Source organism: Metarhizium acridum (assembly GCF_019434415.1).
Source record: "Metarhizium acridum strain ARSEF 324 chromosome Unknown scaffold_72, whole genome shotgun sequence".
NCBI lineage: Eukaryota > Fungi > Ascomycota > Sordariomycetes > Hypocreales > Clavicipitaceae > Metarhizium > Metarhizium acridum.
Genome location: NW_027094019.1, coordinates 1,067,731 through 1,095,031, shown reverse-complemented (window position 1 = coordinate 1,095,031; position 27,301 = coordinate 1,067,731). Strand labels below are relative to the sequence as shown.

The 27,301-nt window shown below is 42.0% G+C and overlaps 11 protein-coding genes across 11 annotated transcripts; 4 read left to right on the top strand and 7 right to left on the bottom strand.

The window, feature by feature from the left end:
* Positions 1–291: 291 nt before the first annotated feature.
* On the bottom strand, positions 292–1,454 carry J3458_007107 (uncharacterized protein; the record flags this gene model as incomplete). Its single annotated transcript, XM_007816813.2, has 1 exon — positions 292–1,454. The coding sequence occupies one exon, from the start codon at positions 1,452–1,454 to the stop codon at positions 543–545; it is 912 nt and encodes a 303-aa protein (XP_007815004.1). The 3' UTR covers positions 292–542.
* A 379-nt stretch (positions 1,455–1,833) lies between these two features.
* PDX1_1 (pyridoxine biosynthesis protein) lies at positions 1,834–3,598 on the top strand. Its single transcript, XM_007816814.2, has 2 exons — positions 1,834–2,029; positions 2,144–3,598. The coding sequence occupies exons 1-2, from the start codon at positions 1,966–1,968 to the stop codon at positions 3,352–3,354; spliced, it is 1,275 nt and encodes a 424-aa protein (XP_007815005.2). The 5' UTR covers positions 1,834–1,965; the 3' UTR covers positions 3,355–3,598.
* Positions 3,599–4,322: 724 nt separating this feature from the next.
* Positions 4,323–4,673, top strand: J3458_007105 (uncharacterized protein; the record flags this gene model as incomplete). Its single annotated transcript, XM_066119206.1, has 1 exon — positions 4,323–4,673. One exon carries the CDS (start codon positions 4,323–4,325, stop codon positions 4,671–4,673), a length of 351 nt encoding a protein of 116 aa, XP_065975843.1.
* Positions 4,674–5,694: 1,021 nt separating this feature from the next.
* J3458_007104 (uncharacterized protein) lies at positions 5,695–6,386 on the bottom strand (the record flags this gene model as incomplete). Its single annotated transcript, XM_066119205.1, has 3 exons — positions 5,695–5,745; positions 5,819–6,013; positions 6,186–6,386. The coding sequence occupies 3 exons, from the start codon at positions 6,384–6,386 to the stop codon at positions 5,695–5,697; spliced, it is 447 nt and encodes a 148-aa protein (XP_065975842.1).
* Positions 6,387–7,698: 1,312 nt separating this feature from the next.
* Positions 7,699–8,073, bottom strand: J3458_007103 (uncharacterized protein; the record flags this gene model as incomplete). Its single annotated transcript, XM_066119204.1, has 1 exon — positions 7,699–8,073. One exon carries the CDS (start codon positions 8,071–8,073, stop codon positions 7,699–7,701), a length of 375 nt encoding a protein of 124 aa, XP_065975841.1.
* A 1,269-nt stretch (positions 8,074–9,342) lies between these two features.
* J3458_007102 (uncharacterized protein) lies at positions 9,343–12,159 on the bottom strand (the record flags this gene model as incomplete). The annotated part of the gene is made up of 8 exons (XM_007816816.2): positions 9,343–9,830; positions 9,906–10,120; positions 10,175–10,201; positions 10,256–10,461; positions 10,515–10,710; positions 10,764–10,982; positions 11,035–11,374; positions 11,424–12,159. The coding sequence occupies 8 exons, from the start codon at positions 12,157–12,159 to the stop codon at positions 9,343–9,345; spliced, it is 2,427 nt and encodes an 808-aa protein (XP_007815007.2).
* A 1,185-nt stretch (positions 12,160–13,344) lies between these two features.
* CEM1_1 (Mitochondrial beta-keto-acyl synthase) lies at positions 13,345–14,738 on the top strand (the record flags this gene model as incomplete). The annotated part of the gene is made up of 3 exons (XM_007816817.2): positions 13,345–13,746; positions 13,801–14,523; positions 14,580–14,738. 3 exons carry the CDS (start codon positions 13,345–13,347, stop codon positions 14,736–14,738), a joined length of 1,284 nt encoding a protein of 427 aa, XP_007815008.2.
* Positions 14,739–15,103: 365 nt separating this feature from the next.
* On the top strand, positions 15,104–16,068 carry J3458_007100 (uncharacterized protein; the record flags this gene model as incomplete). The annotated part of the gene is made up of 2 exons (XM_066119203.1): positions 15,104–15,458; positions 15,548–16,068. 2 exons carry the CDS (start codon positions 15,104–15,106, stop codon positions 16,066–16,068), a joined length of 876 nt encoding a protein of 291 aa, XP_065975840.1.
* A 321-nt stretch (positions 16,069–16,389) lies between these two features.
* On the bottom strand, positions 16,390–17,067 carry J3458_007099 (uncharacterized protein; the record flags this gene model as incomplete). Its single annotated transcript, XM_066119202.1, has 2 exons — positions 16,390–16,866; positions 16,933–17,067. The coding sequence occupies 2 exons, from the start codon at positions 17,065–17,067 to the stop codon at positions 16,390–16,392; spliced, it is 612 nt and encodes a 203-aa protein (XP_065975839.1).
* A 219-nt stretch (positions 17,068–17,286) lies between these two features.
* On the bottom strand, positions 17,287–18,357 carry J3458_007098 (uncharacterized protein; the record flags this gene model as incomplete). Its single annotated transcript, XM_066119201.1, has 5 exons — positions 18,222–18,357; positions 18,075–18,153; positions 17,973–18,013; positions 17,440–17,914; positions 17,287–17,368 (listed from the first exon to the last, which is right to left on the bottom strand). Exons 1-5 carry the CDS (start codon positions 18,256–18,258, stop codon positions 17,287–17,289), a joined length of 714 nt encoding a protein of 237 aa, XP_065975838.1. The 5' UTR covers positions 18,259–18,357.
* A 916-nt stretch (positions 18,358–19,273) lies between these two features.
* Positions 19,274–19,633, bottom strand: J3458_007097 (uncharacterized protein; the record flags this gene model as incomplete). Its single annotated transcript, XM_066119200.1, has 1 exon — positions 19,274–19,633. One exon carries the CDS (start codon positions 19,631–19,633, stop codon positions 19,274–19,276), a length of 360 nt encoding a protein of 119 aa, XP_065975837.1.
* Positions 19,634–27,301: the final 7,668 nt, after the last annotated feature.

Genomic DNA, 27,301 nt, shown 5'->3' with positions numbered 1-27,301 from the left:
TCCGTCATGGGCTCGGAGGTTGAGTGCTTGAGACCGGCCGTGGATGTCGGCAGATGAACTGACTACAGTAGAGTGAGCGATGACGTGAAGTTGCGCTTTTGTGGACTCGGTCAGGGCGGTGAATAAAACCCACATTGCCGTGTTATTGATTGCTTCGCCCATAATGCATTGATTTTTTGCCCCAGCTGGGTAAGCACCAGAGAATCGTGAGCATTTTGGTCATGACGGCATGATTTCAAGATGAATTTAGCGACATGGTTATGTACTGTCAAATTTTTGTTTTTTTTTTTTCCATCGCGTGACACCGTAGGTGTATACCAACCTTCTCCCACCCCCGCGGACACATCGAATCTACAATGGTGCCCAAGCGAGAATTATCTTACAGTACTGTACAAATTGGTACATGCAAAAGTCTCCATAGTCGCCAGTCAATGGCCGGTTAAAAAAAAAAAAGGCCATTGTACATCAAATGCTCACCCTTTCATACACTCGCCCGGATAACCCCAGATCCGCACCTGCACCAGCATCCCGAGACTCACACTCTATTTTGTATATCCCACGGCCACAATCTGCTCCAGTGTCTTGAACCCATCGTGCGCAAACCCCTTTGTGACATCAACCTTGTACTCCTTCCCGTCGACCCTCAAAACCCCAAATCCCATGTCCGTCCACGCGCTCCTGACCCCGCGAAACATGTTGGCAAACGCCCTGCCCAGCCTCCGGAACGGCATGGTCAAGAGATGCTCCATGTCAAACTTGCGCAGTGCCTGGCGCTGCTCCTCCTCCCTCATCTTCAGCTCCAGCCGCTTCAACTGGGGGACGTATTCCTCCGGCAGGGAGAATCTCGACTTTAGGCACACGTTTTCGAGGGAGGCGGTGATGGCCCTAGGCTTGAGGACGGGCAGCATGCGCTTCACCGTGACCTCGAGCCGCGGGTGTGCGGCCCCGGCAGCAGAGACGGCCGGCGGCAATACGCGTATCGTGCTGACGATGTTGGGCGTCTTGGAGAGCAGGTAGAACCCCATGGCGCCGAGGAGCACGTACGAGGCGCCAAACACGTAGCCTACCCACTGCGGCGTGCCGTCGGGCTGCTTGACGACCGTCGGCCCCGTGAGCGCCGTCCATGCGAGGATGGAGATGCCGCTGGACCAGCAGCCAAAGTAGAACCAGAAGTGGGAGGGAGCTTCGTACAGCACCGTGGGGGTTTGCTTCGACGAGAGGCTCTTGATGAATGCGTATCGGGAGGGTGCGGCGGTTGTCGGGCTCCCTCTGGGGGGAGAAGGTTTAGACGGTAGTTTCTTTTCTACTTTTACAGACGGGGAGGCCGATGGCGGTGCTCGTAGTCGGAGGGGGGAGGTTGTGAAGAATCGCAACGGTCCGACGGGGTGTGCCGGGCGTGGGAGAGCTCGGAGCGGGAGAGGGAGCAGGGCGATGCCCCGTGAGAAACTAGCCATTGGGGCTTGATCCCCGCGATTTGCCGGACCTATGATGTTGTTCGTATTGCGTGGGTGTGTAAATGAGCGTGGTTGCGGTCTCGCGGAACCCGGCATCAAGGCAATTCGTCCCGCGACGTTGGAATGACAATTTAGAATCGAAAATTGATAACCTTATCAGGGTGGAGGTCCCCTGGGTTGGGTGATTTGTTCACTCCCGGCATAGCGCCGACAAGGCCGGAAAAGTGTACAAAATTATGTCGACATTTAGTGTGATGATATCCACATGAGCTGGCGACATTATTTTGTCAGCCTAGCTCAATATCGGTACGTACCGATGTCGTCCCCAAAAAACTGCTTGTCCATCATCCGTGCTCATTCCGCCCTGCATCGGCGCTCCCCAACAGCTCCAAAAGCTCCCAATTTTTGGAGCGCAGCTTTCCAAAGCCTCGCTCCCTCCGCCCGATCCCAATACCCTACGAATCGAGCTCTTTTGAGAATACGGCACATCAGATTGCTCAATTGGGCTGTTATGGCGTCTTTAGCGGGTGCTTGCCGTGCTTCGGCTCGTCTTGTTGGGAGGGCCTCTTCTCGGGGTAGGTTCTCAGTTCTCTGCTGCAGCTTTGGAACCATTTACGAGGCGTCAGCAGTTCAGTCAAGTGGCATCGCGGGGACCGTGTCTTTATTTATTTGCTAACTGGGACGTACAGGCCTCACAACCTCTGCACGATGCCTTGCGGCACAGAATTTCGTTATGCCCGCCCTTTCTCCGACTATGACCGAAGGAAACATTGCCACATGGAAGGTCAAAGAGGGCGAGAATTTCAGCGCCGGCGATGTCCTACTGGAAATTGAAACGGATAAGGCGACCATGGATGTGGAGGCCCAGGACGATGGTATTATGATGAAGATTATGGCGCAGGATGGGGCCAAGGCCGTGCAGGTCGGAACTCGGATCGCGGTGCTGGCTGAGGCAGGCGACGATATCAAGACACTCGAGATTCCAAAGGACGAGCAGCAGCAGCAGCAGCAGCAGAGCAGCAGCGACTCAGCTGCTGCGCCCAAGCAGGAGGAGGCTATCCCCGAGAACAAGGCCAAGCCCGCACCAAGAGCGCCGACTGTAGAAAGTCACGAGCAAAAGTATCCCCTGATGCCATCGGTCGAGCACCTCGTCAAGCAGAACGGCCTGAGCAAGGACGACGTCAGCAAAATCACCCCCACGGGTCCAGGCGGGCGCTTGCTGAAGGGCGATGTGCTAGCCTACCTGGGCAGCATCAACGCCGACAGTCCTGCCGTCGTATCGTCACGCTTGGAGAAGCTATCCCACCTGGACCTGAGCAACATCAAGGTTGCTGAGAAGAAGGCTGCTCCTGCTGCTCCCGCTGCTGCTGTACAGGAACCTAAGCCTTCTAAGCAGGAAGCTCTCCCCCTGGAAATCAACGTCCCCGTGTCCCTCAGCAAGGTCGTCGAGGTCCAGAAACGCATCCAGAAGACACTCGGCGTCTTCATGCCCCTTTCCACATTCATCAGCCGTGCTGCCGAAGTCGCCAACGGCAATTTGCCTCCTGCCAGTCGCGCCCCCACCGCCAGCGAACTCTTCGACCAGGTTCTCGGCCTAGACAAGATCAAGGCAGCCAAGGGGTCCCGCGGCGTCTACCTGCCGCAGATTTCAGCCGTGCCCCCGAGCACGCTATTCGAGCCTCCCGCACGATCGGCCAAGAAGGCTGACATTATCGACGTGCTGACTGCCAAGCCCAAGAAGGCTGTTCGTGAGCATGGCATCGCTACTGTTCCTGGATTCTCCAACGGCCTCAACGTGTTTAGTCTTGTTGTGCCTCGGGAGGAGGAGCATAGAGCACACATGTTTTTGGAGAGGTGCAAGGCCATCTTGGAGGAGGAGCCTGGGAGATTGGTACTGTAGAACTTGGTCTTTGACAGGGCAAATTAGTTGGTCAAGCGAGGTGGTTCATGTAACTATATTCGAATAGACTCAATATGCACAAATCAGTCCGAACAGCTAGCTTGCACGCACAGTCGGCCGTCTTCTACCAAGTCTCGGGATGCCGTTCTAAGCTGCATATGTACATGATATTATATGGCGCCGCCATCCCCTGGCGGCCCTGCGGAGCACTCTTGAACCGATATCCATGCCGTGTAACTCAAGCGCTCCTACTGCCGCTAAATGCGGCTTGCCCTGCATATTAATGGCCGTTTCTCATTTTCGGTAAGCATGGTGTGATGACAACCCGCCGCTGTCGCCCTCTTTTCCACATTGCATCAAAGCCAACGGTGGCATGTTTCGGGAGGGAGGGTTCAAGAAGACGTTGATGAATAGTTGCTGGCAAGACATATATACTAACATTGAACGTGAAAATTGCACGTACCGATTCTGTGACAATCTCGCCTCCTCTGTACATCAGTCCTCACTGCAACTGGCGGCTGGGATAATGCATCTCCCACATGTGCCTCGGAGCTATCAAATATTAAGAGGATGGAGCTCTACAACATCATCACGATGGAAGCACGACGCCGCCCGTAGCACCCGTGTTCGGTAATCCCGTACTTCCGACCACTATTTCGAAGACGCGCGAGTAGAAAACTCGAGGCACCTCAGCTAATCAGCCCAGGCGGTTCTGGATAAGGAGAAGAAGCAAGCAAGCAGCGAGGGGGGAAAGCCACAGCCATGCACGCAGTAATTTGATCATCACCATCAACAGCAAACTTTAGATTCGGCTTGTTGCAAACCTCTGAAAAAGGCCATGACTGTAATCACCAAGGGACGCATGATCAGAGGTGATGTTTTACTCGGCAGGGCGGGGGAAAAGTCGTGCCCACAAAGGTTTAGTTTTCCGCACCAGCACGCATGGTAACTACATCTCGGTTGACTGAATGCCAAGGGAAAAGGGAAAAAGATGGAAAATAAAGATAGAAACCCAACTACATCCTTGTGACTGTTCCCAGAGAAAAACTCGTCTTCATCCCGACATGCTAATTGCTGACCTGGACCTTGTCTGCCTGCATGCCCTTCTGTCCCTGCACGGCTTCAAAGGTGACCGCCTGTCCTTCTTTGAGAGACCTGAAGCCGCTCCCCTCAATTGCTCTAAAGTGCACAAACAAGTCGGGCCCAGACTCTGGGGTTATGAACCCATACCCCTTCTCCTCGTTGAACCACTTGACCACTCCGTTTTGTCGCTCGCTCATGGTGACGGGCGTTGGTCTGCAGAGAGAAAAATCTGCTAAGTTAATATAAACGTGAGGGGAAAGCGCGGTGCTTACTGTGTTGACGTGTGGCTTGTGGTGAAATTGCTAGTTTCTGTTCTTGTGTGAAATGGAAAGATGCTTCAATCCAAACTGTTGGGGGAAATTTTTTTTTGCTTGGCCTGGAGGACGGTGTGCTTTGCAGAAATATGTTTTGCATATTGGCGCCCTGTCAGGCTTGTGAACCTTGGTAGGTTAAAACACGTGACCCTCGCCTTGACCTCTGCGTCTCAGGGCGGGCGCTTGCTCTCCTCCATCACGTATCCTTGGCCAACTTTTTTTTTTGCAATTGCTGCTTGTTTCATATGAAGGGCTGTCGTGTGGTTGCCGTATTATCCCGAGACGTGCGTGTATTCTGACGTAGCAATCCGGCAGCAGGTATCCCTCAGTAGCTGAATTGAAACATACATGCTCTGACGTGGCGATAGGAGCCGGTGCCAACGCCTTGATTCCATCTAGCTATGGCAACTGCCGTTTATTTGCTTACATATGGTAGATGGATATTGGCTGCCCAAAGTTTTGTATGAGCGTTGTGCTGTCCTTGTTCTAAAACGGCCAGTTTCTAGAACAATACACAGCTAGCTTCACGGGTTTTAGGAGAGTGTTTCCTGCAGTCCATCCAGTCACTATCGACAATCGCGGATCGTGATGAGTACCGGGATACTTTCATCGAACAACATTCTGATATACTGTGGCATATTATAGGGTACAGCGCGTGATAGTTAGATATCTGTCTGGTGTAGTATTTTTGGCCCTCTACGGTAGGGAACAACGCGTCTCCAGAGGAAGACAAATTTGAGAAAGCCGGATACCATAGGCTCGTCAGAAAGTCTATGGAGATAAAATGTGACGGATTACAGAGAGGGTATTGTAATCCAAACCCGCGTGTATGGCCATTCACTGGATCCCAGGCTCCCGTTGTCGAGACGCAGCAGAGGTAAAGCTTTCGTCATGTGTAATACTACAAACTAGAACTTGATCACTTGGTCCAATTACGCATTCTTCACCTCCGCTTGACGAAGCGCTTTACATCCGCTTGGAACAAATTGGTCAACTATTACCGAGGAGACATGTTAGCGGGCATTACTATAACAAAGCAGGGAAAACGAGCAAATACTCAGACTTACAGGAATGTATTTCACAGGGACTTTTTCGGCAACTATGTCATCCGATTCTCCATTAAAACAAGACACCAAGTCTGCAAGTTCCTCCTGAAGGGTGACCAGATGTCTTACTGCACCGGGGTCGTCACCGATTCCGCAAAAGAGAAGGACGAGTTTATCCCCTAGGCTCACCTTGCCACTCCGAATCGCACTCTTGAGCTTCTCATACTCGTTTTATTTAGCCTGCTCGACGTTTTGGCTCACATTAGCAAATAGTCCGCGAAGACAAGGGAGTGCACCAGAGAGAGAGAAAGAGCTCACCTCTCTATCCGTGATGATAATAGCAATTATCGGCCTGTTGATTGTCTCATCGGCATGCTTGGATTATTACAATTTCGACGGCTCTGTCTTTAGTGGCCTCCAGTGTTTCCCGATCATGTTTCATTTTGTTATCGAGAACGTCTTTAACCTTGTCGACCTTGACAATATCTTTCCAAGACTCGTCGTTTTCGTAAAGAGCCCGCAAGTAGATTCCTTCTCTCCCAAACTCACGCGCCAACTCGGCAACTTGCATGCTATTTTTCAGGTACATAGTTCCTGGTAACCTGAGTCATAGAGGTATAATTAATTGCACTGAATATATTAGCAGAGTTCCTAAAATATTAGGCTGAGGGAAACAATAGCATACGTGCCGCAAAGCAGCATGAAATCGAATGGAGCCATACAATCAGCGACGAGACTATATCCTTGGAAAGCTCCAACTTGGAATTGCCTGCAACTACAGCCGCTTTGCGGGCCATGCGTTTCACATCGTCGTCTGTATACCTGGAGAAGACGGTACAGCTTTGGATAAAAGAGCGAGCATACGTCAAACACGCCTCGGTGTCGAAGATCTTACCATTTAGTCACATTAGCATGGATCATCCGTGGGCGAGAGTCTCTTGAATAAGAAGTACTTCGACACTGTTTTGAGCGTACGAAGCTATCATTCAATACTTACGTCAGATCCGAAACTCTTTTTGAGTAGCACTGCAACGGACTCTTGACGCTCAAATCTCGCGGCCAATTGCAAGATCCTCGAGTTAATTGCCCGCGTGCCAGCGGTGTTCTCTATTAGCAGATAACGACTTGACTCTGATTCTTCCGCGCAGCCACATGCAGGGCAGCCTCTTTAACAGTATTCGGTACCTCCATGTCTGCACCGCTGAGAATAATCTCCGCGGCGACTTTCAGATTTCCCTTTGCTGCTGCGACATGCAAGGGAGCGTTGCCTTTGCGGTCCCTGGCGTTTGACTAGGTCTCGCACCTCGCTTCTTCTTGTCCAACAGCAACATGACAGAATCCATACAAGCGTTCTAATTTTTTGCTGCGGCGTGTAGGAGATTTTGTTTATTTCTTTTCCTTGGTCGTAAGCCTCTCCCCGTTGTCGACAAGCATCTTGATAACAACGTTGGCATCGGGCCCGCCATTTTCGACGACTATATGTAGAGGAGTCTCACCCTCGTCATCTTTGATATCTATCTTGGCGTCATTCTGAAATAATAATAGCTCTGCGGCCTGGGCACTCGCAGTGACTGCAGTGTGGAGCGATGTTTGTCCAGTATTAGAATCCCCTTGGTCGATCACATCTCCTCTACCTGCAATCAACGTCTCTACAGCTACAGTGTTTCGTCGTGGAAATGCAAGGCGAAGTGCGGAGCCATGTTCTTCTTCTCATGTCTTGCTCATCAATTCCTGGAGAGCGGCCAGATGATTTGCCGAGGCTGCCATGTACAGAGGCGTCCGACACCAACTGACTTTCTGACTGGGAGGAACACGTAGCTTCAAAAAGTGTTTTATGGCAGATTTTCTCCCTTGCTCAGACGCTCTATGAAGAAGCGTGTAGCTATCTTGATCCTTGACTCTCAATACGTCTCCTCTTCTTGTGAAAGCCTGTCAATGACATCTTTCTGATCGTTCTTAGCCGCAACGTGCGAAGCATCTGCCAAGCTTTTGATACCGATTTTATCGCATTGCAGCAGTCTCTCGAATATGGTAGAATGGCCACTACGAGCTGCCAAAGCTAGCGCTGTCATTTCAGAAACCATCAGATCATTGATTTTGTCGTAGCCGCCGGACAGCAACAGCGATACCACGTTGGCATGTCCGAGTTCGCTGACAATGTGACGAAGTGTTACACCTTGCGAGCACGGCAGGTTCCTCTCCTGCCTGTATGCGTACTTCAAAATGCGATCCTCTGAAATATTCCGTATGATCTGTTCCTTGTGATTCCCATCCATTTGGCTTCCTGTCTTGTCCAGATGGCTTGACCAAGATGTGGCTGCGTATTGGAGGAAGGCAAGATCGCCAGAATTGCCCTTCAGATAGTCGACACAGGTTATGTAATGCTCGCAGTCAACTTTTCCATTTCTTTCTGATCTTTTGCAAAAGTTACCCGCAAAGACGCGCTCCCAGAAGCTTTTACGAAGCGAGCCAGGCGCTCAAAGCCAGAAATTTTGCCCAATTCTTCTGCTTCATTCAATCCTCCTTCATGGCCTTCTCCAGCTCGAGTGCGACGCCTTCCGCCAGCTTCTTCCTCTAGAGCAACTCCTTGTTCTGCTTCATTATACAGCCTGGTCTCATTGCCTTGAGACGAGATTCCATTAATTCCCCCAAATGGACCTTCAACATATCGTCAAATTTCCTCTTCCGTTTCCGATACATGTATCAGTTGAACTTCCGTTTCGTGTTAGTTGTTATGGCCGCAAAGTACCCTTGCTCGCTGAGCGGGCGCTCCGAACACAAAACCCACCGCAGCAGGACTCGTCTCATTGTATCAAGCCCCTTATTTCTGGCCGGCAGAGGCGGCAGCAACTGTTGAAACTATATCGTGCCTTCAGCCTTTCGTCATCGTCAACTGCATCTGCTTTTCTCACCGCTCGTACCAAGTCATCTTAAGAAATGCTAAACTTGAGTTTCTCCTCGAGCAGCTGTTTGCCTTGGTGAAGCTGCCGTCCGCATCCCGACTTAGCTCAGAGCTTATTTTCTCGAGCATTTGGCGGCCCTTGATGTATCTGTAATATTCTGGTAATGCCTCGTAATGGATCTCGACATGCGTTTTACCATCTCCGCCAGTGTACTGATCGTTTTCAGCCCTTTCGGCGTCTTCGAGAACGTTGAGTAGGGGAGTCGATGGTCTGCTAGTGAGAAATATCCTAAAGAGGTTAGTCGGCATACTGGCGAGATGTCGTACGAACACGAAAATGTGCTCGTGTGTTGAACGGCGCAAGGATCCCAAGGAATCAATAACCAGAAATACCTTCAAGCGGCTTTTGATAGCCTGTAGAGAATAGAAAAGCGCCTTAAGTGTATCTAGTGGCCACCTTCCCTCGGTGTCTTTAATAATATTAGGCGCCGTATACTGATCCACGCCTAGATGCTGAAAATGAGGAAATGATTCGTGACTGTAAATCTAATGAAGCAGAACTCTAAGGATGCCTTTAGGCTTTGTTGCTCAAAGTTCTCTCATTTCAGTGAGTTCTCCACCCAGTCTATCACTCTATGACAAATCACCAACTCTTCGGCCCAAATACCTGTCCACTCGCAACCCGTCCCTGCACTGCCGTCCCCTGCGCATCCATTGTCGAGTCCACGATCTCATTCCCCCACCACTTGGGCGGCTCGATCCCATGCATGCTAAAGGCGAAGAAAATAAACAAGGTCCCAAGTGCCAATCCCAAATCCAGCCCACACGACGTCAGGAAATTCAGCCGCCCCCACCATCCGAAATGCCTTTTCTTAATCCAGTACTGGAATATGAAGCCCACGATACCCCAGGAGAAGTAATTCAGCGGCGTGGCCGGTGGGATTGCGCCTGCGCCGCCGAATATTAACGGCGCCATGACGTACTGGAGCGGGGACCTAGGGTAGTGTTTGAAGCCGAAGTAGACGGCAATGGGCACAATGGCGCCCAGGACGAAGAAGAGGAAGAGAGCAGAGTAGATGCGGCCTGGAGAGAACATGCGGTCTGGGCCGATGAGGCCCCAGATGACGGAGGCTGAAGGTTGTCAGATGGGTTGGAGCAAAAAGAAAAAAAAGAGAAAGGGAAAGAAAAGGGACAGAGTTGACATACCTGAGAAGAAGACTCGGCCTCCAGGGCAGGTGAAGTGATCCCGCTGATGTTGGTCGCAGATATCGGGGATATTGGTGAGTGCGAGGTTGAGCACTATGATTTGGATGAAGCATGAGAAGGTGGTGGCGACTACTTGAGCCCAGAACATGGTCCGCGGAGGGATTTTCATGTAGTGTCCAAACTTGAGGTCTGAGACGAAGCTGAGTGCTTGAGACCTGGGACAGTTAGCTTATTATGTGTGATGAGTAGTGCTAGAGCATCGAACATACATGGTGATATATCCAAATGTTTTGAAACTACGATCCATTAGTTCATGACTGTAGGTGTCGTCACGTCTGAGCGGAACCTACATCATTAGAGCCAACGGCCGGCCTGGCTGAATATATCCGAAAATAAACTCTGTGAGTACGTTCAAGCCAATGCGATTATTTGTGACAGCTTCAATAATACCAATTGGCAAAGAAAAGCCAAACGATATTGTCACGGCGAGGAGAAATCCCCACCATGTGAGTTTGGTAGGGTATGCCAGTACAGTAAACAGGCCCATTGCAAGCATCTATACGCCTGAATTAGACAGAGAGTGCCCTGTGTTCGCAGGGGCTGGCTTACCACAAGAAATAGGCCCATGTACCACCAGTCTGGCGCTTCTTTATATTTCTTCATCAGCTTCATGTGAATATCTGGTTTCTCATTTGCACTGTTTTGATACTGTTTCCAAATTTGCTTGCCGTTGTGGAGATATGTATATACGATAAGGGATGAAATAGCCGCAAAAGAGAGACCATATGACATGGCAAACGTCGTGCTAAGCATGTATGTGTAAGTCAATGTGTGAAACATGAATCAGCGCGAGCATACCTAAGGAACAGCGGTGAGTAGTTTTCGTAAGCTTCTTGATCTAGAGTAAAGTCTTTGCTAAGAACACGCGATGTATTATATGGAGCGCCGGTATTATCATATGTATTTGCATCGCTCATAGGTAGAAATTCGGCATACCAGGCCCCAGAAAAGTGCAGAGCAGAACATCCAATCACGTAGAATGCAACAACTCCAATCAAAGTATTGGCTATGGCATACCTGAAACAGTCAGTATGCTTTGTGATGGGGAAAAGGTGTCCTTTAACCTTACCAAGGCGGAATCAGCGGCGATCCTACCCAGCCCGAAATTTGAGTCCAGTCAAAAGTAATGGGGAGCAAGGATAAGCCAGTTGTGCCACCAAACAACTGGTTGACAACAGGATTCTGAGGCGCGATCCAAGTGGCAAAAGCGAAAACGCTCAAGCATTGGGCTAAAAACCCAGGGATAAAGTAGTACACGAATGCACCCACGGTGACGAGGAAAAACCACATAAGTCTCGGCATGTTGCCGCCAAAGACTGACGGGTCTCGGACTTCATTCTTCTCATACATGGTATTCATCATGGTTACAGCCACGAGATTAGCTGGCCATATCATGGAGGCAGGGTAGACTGCAACAGTCAGCAATTGTAGGGATTGGGGTGAGGATGACCAACTGACCCAAAAACTTGCGCATTGTCCCTGCAATACCATACCCAAGCGACTGAGTCGAGATGGTCAGTAGTAGCTGGAACCATACTCCAAAATTCTGATTGTAAAAGATGCGCTGAGCAAGTATGATGTCGGTCGAATATGCCACCGAGAAGGACACACTGGCCATGACTCCAATGATGGAGTGCTCTTTGATATTGAACGGGCCAGGGTTGAGAGACCAGGTGAAGCCCCAGGTGGTGAAGTTTCTCTTGGGCATGAAGCGAGCCCATGCATGACCTACGGGCCACGCAATGATTTGTGCAACTAGTGGCCCAATGGAGATTGATGGCTGTCGCAAGGAGAAGAGCGTGTTCATTGAGGCGCCCACGACAACCAGACTCAGGCCCAGGACCCAGGCTCTCACAGTGTTGCAGGGGACGTCCTCATCGTAATTGCGGACAGCCGCTCGAACCTCGGGGTACGGAGAATCCTCCTCCTCGCGTCTCTTCCGGACACTTCTGGTTCCCAACTCAATGGCGTCGGCATGTTCATCATCTGGGAAGTTTGGGTCCATGAGGAGCTCATGCTCAGACACTTCGTCATCGCTGCCGTGGCCCTCGCCCCATTGAAACATGTGCTCCTTGAGCCCCTCGATGGACGCAGAGCGCTTATGGGAGGATGAATGCCTTGAGCTCGGGCCGGCGCCGGCGTCAAATCCTGTTGACTCGGCGCTTGTCCGCCGTTGGCCCAGTCCGGCACTCATGGCGAGGTACCTTGGATGGCCGTGCGATATCAAGGTGCGATGAGGTCTATTTGCTTTCAATCAGATCGACATGGCGGTCAAGTGTGAAAGCCTAATGTTTATGTACTCTGAGTGCGAGGGGAGATTAGCTGGGCAGCGAAGAGATGATTTTAAATAGAGGCCACATCCGAGTAAAGGCCAGCTACATGTGTTCAAGTAACAAGTAGGGGCAGCAAACCCGGGTCAATCTGAGAATTCTATCGACGTATTTGGTCTGTGAGTGTGTGAGACATGGGAAGCAGTCCTTTGTCGTTTGTCCTTGGCCTCTGCTGATGGGGACCAAATGCGATACAGGTCCAGATGTCGAGATGGAAGCCGGTGGATTCAGTCTGCCGTTGTCGATTTTTTTACCAACGCCTTGTATCCAACGGAGAAAAAGTGGGTGGAAGTTGATACCGACGATGAGGCCGGAAGTCGACGAATGCAGACGAGGCGATGAACAAAAAGACATTGGCAATGGTGTTTCACAATTGATCCGTGTCCTCAATAAGCCACGGAGTCAGCCGCAAGCGCCCCCGTCGACCTAGCGTTCGTGATGGCAGGTGGAGCTGACTGACATGGCTGTATCAGGACAACTGGGCAGGAAAGAGCAACGGAGGAGCCTACTTGATTTAAGCACACTGAGATACCTACCTAGGTAGGTACCTAGGTACTTAGTAGACATCAATTGGTTTCAACTACAGGTTGACAACATTAGAATACTCAGTGTCCTGGCAGCTCAAGACCCGACTGCTCATGTCCTCGCACAAACCACATGCGCCGTGCCCTGGTGAATGTCCAGATGTCAGTACACCCCACTGTAGTCGTGCCACGCTGTGCCGCCCGTCCGCCACTGAAGACGCTGTAGGCGAGCGCTAGCCTGCTGTCTCCATTGATCAATCATGGCACTCAGTGCTGGGTTCAAATGTCGATTGCGGGCGCGTGCTTGAAAGTGTGATGGGAAAACTTGCTTCGCATTTCAAGCCCATCCATCAAGCAAGCAATTACCACAACCAAAAATTATAGTCAACCTTTGAGCACATAGAAAACCCCTGATTTATATCAGGGCGCTTCAGAGCCCGCCACTGGCCACAAACTGAGCTCACTCGAAACAAGTTTTAATTCTCTCCCTCCTCCTACCTCGTCCGATATGACATCGCCATCGTCATGCGCCGCGTGGTAGTTACAGGTCTGGGCGCTGTCACTCCCCTTGGAGTAGGTATTCGAAAAATCTGGAACCGATTACTCGCCGGTCAATCAGGAATCGTCAGTGTTGCGTCGCGACAGCCGCAGGCGAGATGGAAGGAGTTGACAAGCACCGTTGCTGGTGTCGTTCCTGTCGGAAGTGAGCCAGGTCAATGGAGGGCCAGCGACTGGCTCAGCGCCTCTGAACAGAGACGAATGTCTACTTTCACGCAATACGCCATTGCAGCAAGTGAGATGGCTCTAAAAGACGCCGGATGGGACGTGACGAAGCTGGAGGACATGGAGGCTACCGGCGTGTGCTTGGGCAGTGGTATCGGCAACTTGGACGAAATATACGAGACCAGCCTGGCACACCATACTGATGTGAGCTGCTACAAACACTTGCAGAAATACAAACGCTGACTCTTCATGCAAAAGGGATACAAGAAAGTCTCACCTTTGTTCGTCCCCAAGATACTAATCAACCTGGCAGCGGGTCACATCGCCATGAAATACGGCTTCCAGGGGCCGAACCATGCTGCCACTACAGCCTGCACCACCGGCGCACATTCCATTGGCGATGCCTCCAGATTTATCGCCATGGGCGACGCAGATGTCATGGTGGCCGGCGGCTCCGAGGCTTGTATTCACCCACTCACATTCGCTGGCTTCGGCAGAGCGAGGTCTTTGTCCACGGCCTACAATGACAACCCATCCGGCAGTTGCCGACCGTTTGACTCGGACCGCAATGGATTTGTCGTTGCCGAAGGAGCTGCCGTTTGTGTGTTGGAGGAGCTGGAACATGCCAAAGCCAGAGGAGCTCGGATATATGCTGAAGTCAAGGGGTACGGCTGTAGCGGGGATGCATATCATATGACGGCGCCCCGAGAAGACGGGCGAGGAGCATTTCTGGCCATGAAGCGGGCCCTGAAGAATGCCGGCGTGAAGCCTTTGCAGGTTGACTACATAAATGCCCACGCAACGGGTACGCAAGTTGGAGACGTGGCAGAGGCGGCCGCCATCCGCAGACTTATGCTTGGCCAGGAGGGGTTATCAGCTGAATCACAGGTCACAGTGAGCAGCACCAAGGGAGCAATGGGGCACTTGCTAGGGGCTGCAGGAGCTATTGAGGCTCTGTTTGCCATTCTCTCAATACACGAGGTTGGTCATGTTCGCTTATTAAAAGACGCTCTGGACAAGGGCTAACGTCTTGACAGGGTGTTGTACCAGCTACACAAAACTTACACAAGCCCGACGTCGGTATAAACTTTAATTTTGTTCCCTTGACGGCCCAAGACAAGAGGGTTCGGGTAGCAATTTCCAACAGTTTTGGCTTTGGCGGAACGAACAGCAGCTTGGTGTTTTCGAAGATGTAGAACAGTGCAGGCGTTCTGTACAACGATGTAAAGAAAAACACTGTAGTTTTACATGTAGGAATATCCGTGTAACAACACCAATAAGAGCATGCAAACACGACTTTTGGCTTACCCAGATATACTTTCCTCAATGACGATGCGCATGCCATGGACTCATGTCCCCGTCATAGACATTGAAAGTGGCCCGCGCACGGACCACCCCGAGCCACTCGCATGCCAATTAATTTCTCTGACATCCAAAAAAGTCATCGACCACAGAAGAGCTCCAGCTTCGTTTCCATGCCGTCCGCCGTCACAAGCAACCCCCCGCCCAAACCACCTTGACCAGCCGGTGTCTTCCTGGCCCAGACAAATCGTGGATCATCATGGCCTGCGAATCGTGCAGGCTACAGACCCGGACGCTCCTCCGGGCAGCAATTCGCACGCCCGCCGTCAGAGACGCCCCGGCAAGGACCCTGAACCTGTCGCGACCGACAAGCTCACCACATCCTGCATCCACGCGATGGTTCAGCAACACGCCCCAAAGAAGCATTCTGGGTATGGGAACACTAGGCGAGTCGTACCGCGTTCTCGGTGCCTCTGAAAAGCTGTACAAGATTTGCGCGCGGCCCGCAGACTACCATATCTCCGAGGAGGCACGCAACAACGACCAGGTCGAGAGGTTGGAAGACGGCGAGGAGCTGGGCACGCCCATCGATGCAGGAAATGTGTGGCACAAGAGTACGTTGACAAATATACTTCTTTCCTTGCCTGGAAGAAGGAAAACCAAAAGTACATAGACTGACATCCCCCCGGGGGGAAATCAACAGCCTTTGGCCTCCAACCCAGCTTCAGCACCTGGTCCCACGTCACCATGCTCCATCTTTACCTCCTCCAAGCCCGCGTCCGCTGCTTCGAGCGCGACACCTTCCGCAACTGGCAGCAGCAGCTCGTCGACCATTTCTTCTTCGACTGCGAAAAGAAGATGCACCTCGATCACAACATCACCTCGAGCGCTCTGCGCCAGCGGTACCTCAAGGATATTTTCGTCCAGTGGCGCGGCCTGCTGCTTGCGTACGACGAGGGTCTCATCAAGGGCGATGCTATCCTTGCCAGTGCCGTCTGGAGGAACTTGTTCAAGGGGGCTCCCGAGGTTGATCCGAGGTCCTTGTGCGCCATTGTCGGGTGGATGAGGTCGAGTCTGGCGTCGCTGGAGGCGGCGAGCGACGTGGACTTTCCGCAGAAGGCGGGTGATGTTTTGACGAGGCCGGTGGACGTATTTTGGAGCCGGTTGGAGGAGCCGTTCAAGAAGGCGTTTGAGGGGGAAGCCGGGAAGAAGAATGGGGAGTGAGGCATGATCTGATGGGTGAAAACTGGACGCACAGAAGGAGAGAGTTTCGGGAACGGTGGCATGTATAATTACGTGTGGAAAAAACAGAGGGGGGGGCTGCAGACGACGCTGTCGTTGTATATCTTGGTCAGATGATATCCCAACTTCTGCCGCTGTATTAAAGCAAAAATAGCAATCATTGTACATTACGGCACACAATGTCCGAGTTCCCGCTGCCCGCTCTCGTCATGCTCTAGCATTTGCATCTCTTCCAACCCCGCGACATGTCCAAAGGCGACACCAAATCATCAGCCCACGGGCATCATCCACCACAATGTCCCATCATTCCCTCTCCCACATCTGCCACTCGTACCCAACGCCGCCCTCCTCCATCGTCGCATCTCCAGTTTCTCCCGTCCACGCCCTCCACTCGTCACTTTCCTTCCTCCGCCATCCGGCGCTCCTCGCCGCATCACCTCTCAAATCCAAGCCGAAAAAGGTGTCGCACTCATACTCCCTCTCTATACTCGTCAGCAACACCCTCTTCGCGGCATCCATCTTGAGCGCGGCATCGTATATCTGTCCTCCCCCCATGACAAACACCCTACTTATAGTGGGGTGCGTCCTCGCAAACTCGACAGCCTGCTCGAGCGAGGACACCCTCACAGGTTCAGAGGCCGTAATCTCTGCAGGAAGCGTCGGCGAGTGCTGCCGGGACACGATGATGTTGAGGCGGTTCTTCAGGGGCCTAAACTTGGCCGGGATAGAGTCCCACGTCTTGCGGCCCATGATGACGGCATTGACAGAGTTGGGGGCCGCCTTGACCACGCCGGGCGGGTTACCATGTGCGTACCCTGTTCGCGACGGGGATGGGAGCAAACTTACCTGCGGGGGAACCCGCGTCGTGACGCGCGCGAAATACTGCATCTCTTTGCGCAGACCTGTCCACGGCATGGTGCCGTTCAGGCCGATGCCCATGCTGCGCGTGGCGGCGACGATGAGCGTCAACTCGGGCTGCATCGCGAGGTTGGTCACGAATTCGCGGAAGAAGTGCGAGATGCGTGGGGTGGTTGGCGTTGACTCTCGAAGTGTTGGTGCGGGACGAAGTGGGTATCAAGAGACAAAACTACAATCACTGCTACTACAAAATGGCGAGAGACGGGGGAAAAGAAACTACACAAGTAAAATTCATTACGTAGCGGGCCGTTATTCGTTGATATATATACACTCTGTGTGTTTCTACAACTTGGCTGCTGATGATGGCGGCAGAACCGCAACATCTTGGAACGGGATACCCAGATGCATATAAATATGATTGAATCTAACAACAAGAAAAGAAGGGAGTCAGCAACGCGCCTTTGAGTTCTCCGACTTTCAGGCAAAAACACATACCGGTCACTCCCAAAGAAGGGCTGAGTTTCGCCCTTGGAGTTCGTCGCCAAGATCCACGGGCACCCGAAAGCGCCCGACTCGACAACCATGGCGGTGTCCTCGATCAACCTCTTCTTCATCTCGGCCCTGCCATCCATGATCCGGCCAACGTCCGCCTCGGTGAACAGCTTGGCTCCGCCGCCAGGCATCTCGGTGGCCTCGGCAAGCAAGGCGCGCAGGCTGGATTCGTCGACGACATCGGCGTTGGGGGGCGTCCAGAACCTGTGCAGCAGGAAGTGCATCGCCGACAGGAGCTTCTCCTTGGGGTGGTTGGCCTTGATGAAGAGCAGGGCCCGCAGGGCCGACTGCGTCTTTGCTCGCTCAAACAGGTCATCGGGCGCCTGGTACTCGGTGATGCCGACCCGGGCAGCGGCGCGCCGGTTGTCGTAGATGAGATACCTGGCCTTGGCGGGCAAGGTCCACGGTGGCCGGTTGCCTTTTGGCGGCATCAGACTACCGAGTCGATGTGCTGCGTGGGATCCAAACATGCTTACCGGACAGGTGGTTGATGCCTCCCAGAAAGATGGGATGGAACCTGGCAATAGTAATTAATACGGTCGTATTGTCAGTTCCCCATGCGTGTTGGCCGGACTCACTCTACTTCAACCCCATGGGCGGCTAGCTTATCCAAATTGAGTCGCAAGTCTGCAATACAGATATAGCTAAAGAAGGACGCTGTGTTTTGAAAACGTCAGCCAAGTTTGCTGGCACGGGCAATTATTGACTCGAGCATGGGGGCTTACCAAGGTCCAGATAGCAATCGATGCGTCCACCAGCCATTTTTGTAACATTGAACGCACAATTAGGTCAGCACTTGAGCCAAGAATCTTGAGAGATGAGATATTCTGGTTCGGTGCTCATGGCGTGATTGAATATGTCGACAGCCATGGTTTCTGTAGCTCTCGACTCGGATCTGGGGTCGGGAACTTTAGAAGCTAGTGGCAGATCTCTAGACTCTGGGAGCGTGGGGAGCCGAGGCCCATTGCGGAGTCCGGACTCATGCGGAGGAGCTACCGAGTGCGGTGAGTCGGAGAGTTTAGTAATCCAGGCAACACACCAAACCAACCAGACTTTTCTGCGCTCTCTTGTGCGTCCCATTATTTGCCTCCATATTTATAGTATACTATAGTATATTAGCGTGTACTTTTCGGTGGGTAAATAGATATCCTGCCACAGACTGTACTCTACAACAACAGCACCCTCCTCTCTTCTGGCATCAAAGACCCATCCATCCATTTCTGCAATTCCGCGGCCAATCTGGGACTCGTTGGGTTTTCCTCAGCCACCACGTCTGAATACCTGTGTATTAAACTCTGGACATGGCCCAACGAAACGTTGTCCAGGTTTGCCATCTCAAATAAGGTCCCCAGTAGTGCTGGATATCCCGCCAACTGGAGCTCACAAGCATACTCAAGCACCGACTGCGGGCCATGCTCATTGTCAATTCTTGCACCGCTTGACAGCAAAATTTCCAATCGCCCCTTGATATATCTGACGTCCTCTACGCTTGCTGACACATTGGTGTCTTGGTGGCTGACAGGGTAATCGGGTCGCAGATGCGAACTCGGGAGAGCTTGTATAATGGAATGGAAGCTATTCGGAGCTGCTGTTCCCCGTTTTATAGCGACAGAATCTACCCTAGCGCCCCGATTGATGAGCATTTGTATTCCAGGGGATCCATGAGTTCCCCAGTAGGCTTTCATGGAGCAATGTCCATATGTAGTCGCCCGTGTCAGATTCAGCACCCATGGTGGGATCGGCCCCTTCGTGCAATAACAGTGTAGCAACATCAAAATTATTTCTTGCAATCGCACACTGGAGAGGGGTGTATCCTGCGAGGTTGACTTGCTACACGCGTCGTTCGGCCTTTCCAATCCCGTGTCATGGCAAGGCAGTGCAGCACTGTGTGGCCATCATCATCCACAGCACCGAGATGGAAAGTTGACTTGTCAAGTAGGACGGGGACACGGTCAACATTCTCCGATCGTGCTGCCCAGTGCAAGGCTGTGCGGTTCCGTGATGGTGACAGGACCCCGTTGATCCCAGGAAGCGTGATTAGGAACTCGCAAATGCTCGCCTGGCCCTTTTCAAGTACCCGTAGAAAAGCCGTCTTCCTCAGCTCGAATGCTGCGTCAGGAGTCGGGCCATGCCACATGACTAGTTGACGAACAACATCGACATGCCCATTTGCGATGGCAAGGCCTAGAGCATCCGTACCATCCCCTAATTGTGCGTGAATGTTGGTTGATTCCAGGTTGGTTGAGAAGATGGCGCAACAACTTCGTATGCCCCTTGTGGCATACCATGTGCAATGCCGACCAGCCCCTGCTAGTTGTGTGATTGACACTTACTGTGGGTTGTTGGAGGAGCAGATGAACAGATTAACATGGAAAGGTTGGAAAGATAAAAGATACAACACGTCTCAAGATGTCTGTCTCCTCTGCCGGCGCCAGGTACCTGCCTGCCTAGGTGCCTAGTACTTAGACCTAGGTACTTAAGTAGGTGGGTACTTGGGTGTATAGTAACTGGGAGCGTCGTCAAGTACCTAGGTACCCGGGAACTTTGAAGCGTCTTGTATACGCGAATCCTGATTCCCGGTAGTCGGTACTCCTGACATACGTCAAGGCCCATCGGTAAAGTCCCTTGGCGCGTAGAGATGAAGTGGTGTTCGCCAGAATTATAGAAATCGAACACGTCTTAACCTACACAGGTTGCACCCCTATCGTCCGTTGAAATCTCTACATGGCCGTTTGCGTGCTGCCTCGTCGTCTCTAATTTCCTAAAACTTCCCACATGACCGACCGCATTATTCAATGCCTCTTTCGCCTGATACGTGATATCCCGTCTGAGTCACAGTACGGCGTGCGCAGGGGTATACTTTATTCCCAAGTTCCCAACCCCTCGTCCAGTCCACTCAGTAACTGCCCCTCCACATGCATCCCCTCAGAGCAGATAAGGCTCCAACGAGGTCTCGGACAGGGATTATAGCGAATTAAAAGCCCACATTTTAAGGGTACATAAATTTCCTAGGAATTTCTACTATGATAAAAGTACCAATAATCCTTTAAGTTATAAAGGGCTATATCGTAACTTCGTAAGTCTCGCAGCCCTAACGCGATTAAGGAGCTGCCTAGCGGCGATTAAGGGCATTACGAGATAAAGGCCTAAGAGTAGAGTGTAAAAACGGGTACCCGTAAATACCTATAGGTATTTAAGTTTTTCTTAGGTTATTTATAAGCTACTTATTTTATTATATAAGTAATTTAAGTATATTATAAATAATCTAAGAAAAAGATAATTATCTTATAAATACCTATAAAATATATAATAATATAATATAATAATATAAATTAATTTTCTTAAATTAATTATAATAATTAATTATAATAATTAATATTAACTCTTTAATATTTAATTATATTTATAATAAGTTTTAAGTTTAAAGTATTATCTTTTAATACTTAATATAACTTTAATTATTAAGTTTTAAAGAGTTAATTAAAGAGTTAATAAAATTAATTATTACTTTTTTTTTTTCTCTTTTTTCTCTCTTTTCTCTTTTTCTTTTATTCTTAATATTTCTTATACTTAATTATTACTTTCTTATTTTCTTTTATACGTGTAAGTTTAAGTATTTTTTCTCTTTTAATATTATTTAATTTTTCTTTATATTTTTATTCTTTATTTATTAATAAACGTTTTATATAAGTTATATTTTTAAATTCTTTATCTTATTATAAACTATTATAATTACTTATAAGATAATTAATATAAATAATTATTATAAATAAATATAATTATATAAATCTCTTATATAATCTTATAAAAAGATAATATTTTACTTTTAAAAGATATTTAATATATTATATAAAGTATAAAAGTTCTTAAATATAATTATAATATACTTTATATATTAACTTAAAATATTTATAATTAAGTATAATAAGTAAATAAGTAATTAAATATATATATAATTTATATATTAATTAATATTTAAATTAATATTATTTTAATTAACTCTTATAAAGCTTAAATTACATTAAAATTCTAGTAAAAAATAAAGGTACTTATATTATTAATAATCTCTTTTATTAAGTATTAAAATAATACTCTTAAAATAATAAGTAAGGTATCTTTTTAATAGCGTTAAATTTCTTAAAGTATTATAATTAATTTAAAGTTAAAGTTATAATAATTATTTATAATAATTATATATACTTACTATTAGGTTTAAAGTAGTATAGTCTTTTAGCTAAAATTACTTAATTAAGTAACCTTTTACCTATTATTTAAGCTTATCTTTTTAAACTAATTACGTGTAATCGCTATATTTTTACTTAAAATACTCTATAATATTATTATTAAAAATAACTAGTAAAAATAACTAATAAAAACACTTATTAAAGCGGTTATAAGCGAGAAAAATTAATAGTAAAGGGTAATAAAGTAAAAAAAAAGGGTAGTAAGGAAATTTTAATAGCTAATAAAAGCTATACTAAAAATAAGGCTTATAAGTATATAATTTTAATAGCTAATAAAAGCTATATTAAAAGTAAAGTCTTTAAGTATATAATTTACCTTACCCTTATATTTACCTTACTATTAGATTTTATATATTTTAACTTTTTATATATTATCTTATTACTTTTAATATATCTTTTTATATTATTTTTATTATAAAATATAAATTTTATTAATTATTTTTAATAATTATACTTATAATTATATAAATTCTTTTTTTAGGGTTTTATTTTAACGTAATATTATATTAATTTAATATTATAATTATAATTAATTTTAATATTTTTTATAATAATATATATATAATTATATTAATTATTTTTACTTATTAAATTAACCTTTTAATTTAAGTAATAAAAAGTATAAAGTTAAGTTTAAGCTTTTATAAAATATATATATAAAGTAAGTAAGAAAACATTAATTATAATTAACCTTTATTAAGTATGAATAAGAAAATAAGCGAAATATTATACTTATTAAGTAATATTATAAATTAAAAAAATTATATAATATTATAAAGTATAAAAAGTATTAAAAGTAACACGTAATACTTTTAAAGAAAAAGTTAAGTAACGTATTTAAGTAAAATAATAAGTATTATTTAATTATAATAATTATTTATATTAATTAATTTAATATAAAGAAGTAATTATATTTAAATTAAAGTTATAATATAATACTTATTAAATTAACGTGAAATAAAAATAATAAGAATTTAAACTAAAAGAATATTAATAATAATATTATAAATTATATAAATATAATAAGAAATTCTAATAAAGATATTTTAAAAGTAAATATTTAAGAGATAAAAATAAGCTTTTAAGATATTTAAATTAAAAAAATTAAGGTAAGTTTTATTTATATTATTTTATTTATATTATTAATATAATTTAAAATAATAATTATATTATATTTAAGCTTATATATAATATAATTATTAACAGACCTCTAAATGTATTATATTTTTTGTAGTTTTTACTATACTGTATTATATTATATTATATTGTAATATATTACAATACATTACAGGATACGAATACCTATAAATGTATTATAAGGCTATAAAATATCTAATATTATAAATAAATGCTTACATAAGCATATTATATATTAAAATAAAGCTAAAAATCACGTGATTTTAAATCTTTAAAAATTAACTTTAAAATGTGGATATTAAGCGAGATATTAAGCTTTAAAGTTATGTCTTAAAATAAAAAGTAAGTAAAGTGGGGCGAATTTTCAATTGCTTATAACTTTTTAATATGATAGCTTATAATAGTAAAAAGTGGGTCGTTTTAAAGAGCTAATTTAGCTCTTTTTAATGATATAAAATTTTCCCTTATAACCCTTATAATTAGCCTTATAATTCTAAGTTAAAAAAACAAGAGTCTTTTTTACTTAAAATACATTTATAAGTATTTTCGTAATGTAATGTAATGTATTTAAATATAATACACGAAAATATAATACAATATAAAATATAATATATAATACACTTGTATTTACTATATTTGTAAGAGCTCTAATTATTAAGATATTAAAGATAATTTAATTTAAAATTTAATAATTTTATATATATTTACTTAATTATAAGAGAGAGATTATTATTTTAAAGTATAAATAATTTGATATTATATAAGTTTTTCTTTATATTAAATACTATAATAAATATTTAATATTATTAATTTTACGTGTCTCTTATAGCTTAATACTTTAAAGATATTTAATTTAATAAAGTTATTAGTTTAATACTTTATTACTTACTTATATTATAAAAAAATACTATGTAAATTAAGTTAATAGTATTAAGTATAATAAAATACTTACTTTTAGTAATTAATTATAATAATTATTTTTATTAATTATTTTTAGGTAATATTATAAAATCTATTAAAAGTTCTTAATTAAATAATACGTATAAGTTAACCGCTTATATTATTTATATTAATAGTTAAGTAAAATTAATATAATTTATAATATTTATAGCTAAAGTTATATATATAACCTTAATATAACTTAGCTTTTTACGTTCTTAAAGTAAGAGAATTTACTTAATTTAACTTATTTTTAATTTATTATATTTAATAATTAAATTACTAGAGTAATTAAAAGCTTTAAGTAGCTTTTTAAAGAATTAAAGAATATAAAGTATTAAATACTTAAAAAATAAAATAAGAAAGTTATTTTAAATATTAATTTAAAGTTAAAGATTTAAAAAATTCTTAATAATATTATAAAATAAAAATATTAAGAATAATAAATAAATTATAAGTATATTTTTATTAATTAATTTTAATAATTAATTATTAGCTTAACTTTCTAATAATATAAATCTAATAACTCTTAGCTTATATTATCTTATAAAGCTATAACTTATAAGTAATATAAAATATTATATATAATATAAATAACTCTTTTTTTTTTAAGTTACTTATTATTAAAAATTTAACTTAATTATATAAGTAATAATTATTATATTATATAATTCTAATATATTATAAATTATATATATTATTATTATAAAAAACTTTATTATAGAATTAATTAAGTATATAATTCTCTTAATAATATATTAAAATAAACTTAATTATAATACTAGTCTTTTAATACGCTTTTTTAAGAAGATTTGTTATAGGTTTTATTAAAAAGAGAAATATTAATATTTATTTATTAAATAAATATATAAGGTAAACTTATATATAATATTTTACTTATCTTTTAAGCGCTATTAATAGATTTTATAATTTAATATTAACTTAAACTTTATTATATAATAATATATTTTAATCTTTTACTTTATTATTAAACTTATTTTAAATAATTAAAAGAATAAGAAATATAATATATAATACTTACTTATATATTACTTAAGTTAATTAATACTTATATAAGTAAAATTATTATTTTATATTTAATAAATAAGAACTTAAAAGTAAAAAGAAATAAAAGATAAAAATATATAATCTTATAATAAGAAAATTTTATATAAAATTATTTATTAATTATCTTATTATAAGTTATATACTTATTTTTATTTAATAGAAATTTTATATATTATTTTTACTTATTACCTCTTTATTAAAGCTTTAAGATTAAATCTTTTTTATTATTTCTTTTTATTATAAATTTTAATTTTAATAATAATATTTAAGAGTATTTATTCTTCTTTTTTTTATTATTAATAATTCGCTTATTAAATATTAATTTAAAGAGAATTATAAATATTAATTATCTTTTATATAATATAAGAGACCTTATTTAATAGTTAAATTTTATAACTTAATAATTAATAATTAAATTCTATTAATAATAAATAGTTACTTATTTAATAAGTTTATTATTAAGCTTAATTATAAGAAGAATATTTTAATTCTTTTATTAATTTTATATATAAAAGTTCTTTATATAAGACGCGTAATAATTAAATAATATATTAAAAGTTATATATAATTATTATTATATTATACTTACTTACTTATTTACTTCTTAAATTAATAATAATATATTTATTATATTAAAATATCTTATTAAAGCTAGGTTTTATAAAATTAATTATCTATTAAACCCTTTTAAAGATATAAAATAAGAATTTAAGGTAAGTAATATATTATTTATATATATTAATTTTATTAATTAATTTATAGGTTAAAATATTAAAATAATACTAATAAATATAAAAGAAGTTATTAGTTTTTATTACTTAAATACACTTAATTATAAATATTATTATAAACCTTACTTTTAATAATATTTTTAAATTTCTCTACTTAAGTATTATAATCTTTAATACTTTATTAATAATAAAATATATTTATAATTATATTATATTAATATAATAATCTCTTTTATAATATATTATAAAAGAATTATAAATATTATTAATAATTAATAATTAAACTAAAAATATTTAAACTTAAATAATACTTAATATATTATATTACTTTATTAATATAAAGTAAAATCTTTAAATAATTACTTTTAATTTAATTAATATATTTAAGAATATATTTAAAGAAAGGTAAAATTAAGAGATTATTTATTACCTTTAATAAAATAATTTATAATTATATTACTTATTAAAGAAAGTTAAATTTATTATTAATAATAATAGCTTTTATTTTAAGTTAAAGTATCTTTATAAAGCTATTTTATAATATATTTCTTTTAAATAATAATAATCTAAGATTTACTTTATTTATTATATTACGTATATTTTAAATTTTATTATTAAGAAGATTATTTATATTATTAAGATAATAATAATTAAAAAGAGTATAAATTATTAAAATAATACTTATAAGCTTAAAATAAAGGAAATTATTAAGCTTAATAATAATCTTAAAAGTTATTTTTAAGATATTATTAAAAGTATAAGTAAAACACATATAAATTTAATATTAATTATTATTTTTAAGGTATAAAATATTTATTTATACTTTTATATATCTTATTATTATAAATCTAGTATTTTTATTAATTATTTTTATTAATACTTTTATAAATTTAAAATCTTATCTTATATTTTTCTTAAAGTAATAAAATATAAGTAGCTTTTATAAATATATAAGATAACTTACACTTAAAACGCGCTTTATTATAATTAATATATAATATTATTACTTAATAGAATTTAATTACTTTAATATTATTATAAGCTTATAAGCTTTATTAATTAATTAATACTTTTCTTCTTTTTAAAAGAGTAAATTTAATAATAAAAACTAAAAATAAGTTAATTATCTTATTAATATTAATATAATTTTTTTATAGCTTATAAATTTTATAAGTTATAATAATAGCTTAATACTTTTAAACTCTTAAAATATAATATAATTTATATATTAATATTTTAATATTACTTAAAAGGTTATATAAAGTTAAGCTAATATATAAAATTTTAGCTTATTTAAAGCCTTATATATAATTTTATAATAAGTAATTAATAATATAAAGAAAAAAGCTAATAAGTATAATACTCTTTTATATAAAAATAAAGATATATATATTATTATAGCTTTACTTACTTTAATTAATATTAAGTATATAAATTAATATTATTAAGTATATTTAAGCCTATTATTTATTAAATAATTAAGTAATATAATTAAATTATATTATTAAAAGGTATTTATATAAAAGTATATAAAAATATATTATTAAAGTTATAATAAAACTTATTAATAATTATATATTATAAGTAAATTATTTATTAAAGTCTTTAACTTTAACTCTTAAAAGATATAATTATTTTATAAATTATTTTTAATAATTATTTTTATTAATAATATTATATTTTATA

What these genes read in the sequence shown, in the direction of transcription:
- PDX1_1 (XM_007816814.2), top strand. Translation starts at nt 1,966, where the DNA reads ATGGCGTCTTTAGCGGGTGCTTGCCGTGCTTCGGCTCGTCTTGTTGGG. An exon ending in TGGGAGGGCCTCTTCTCGGG is followed by an intron (nt 2,030 to 2,143) that starts GTAGGTTCTCAG and finishes TGGGACGTACAG; the next exon opens with GCCTCACAACCTCTGCACGA.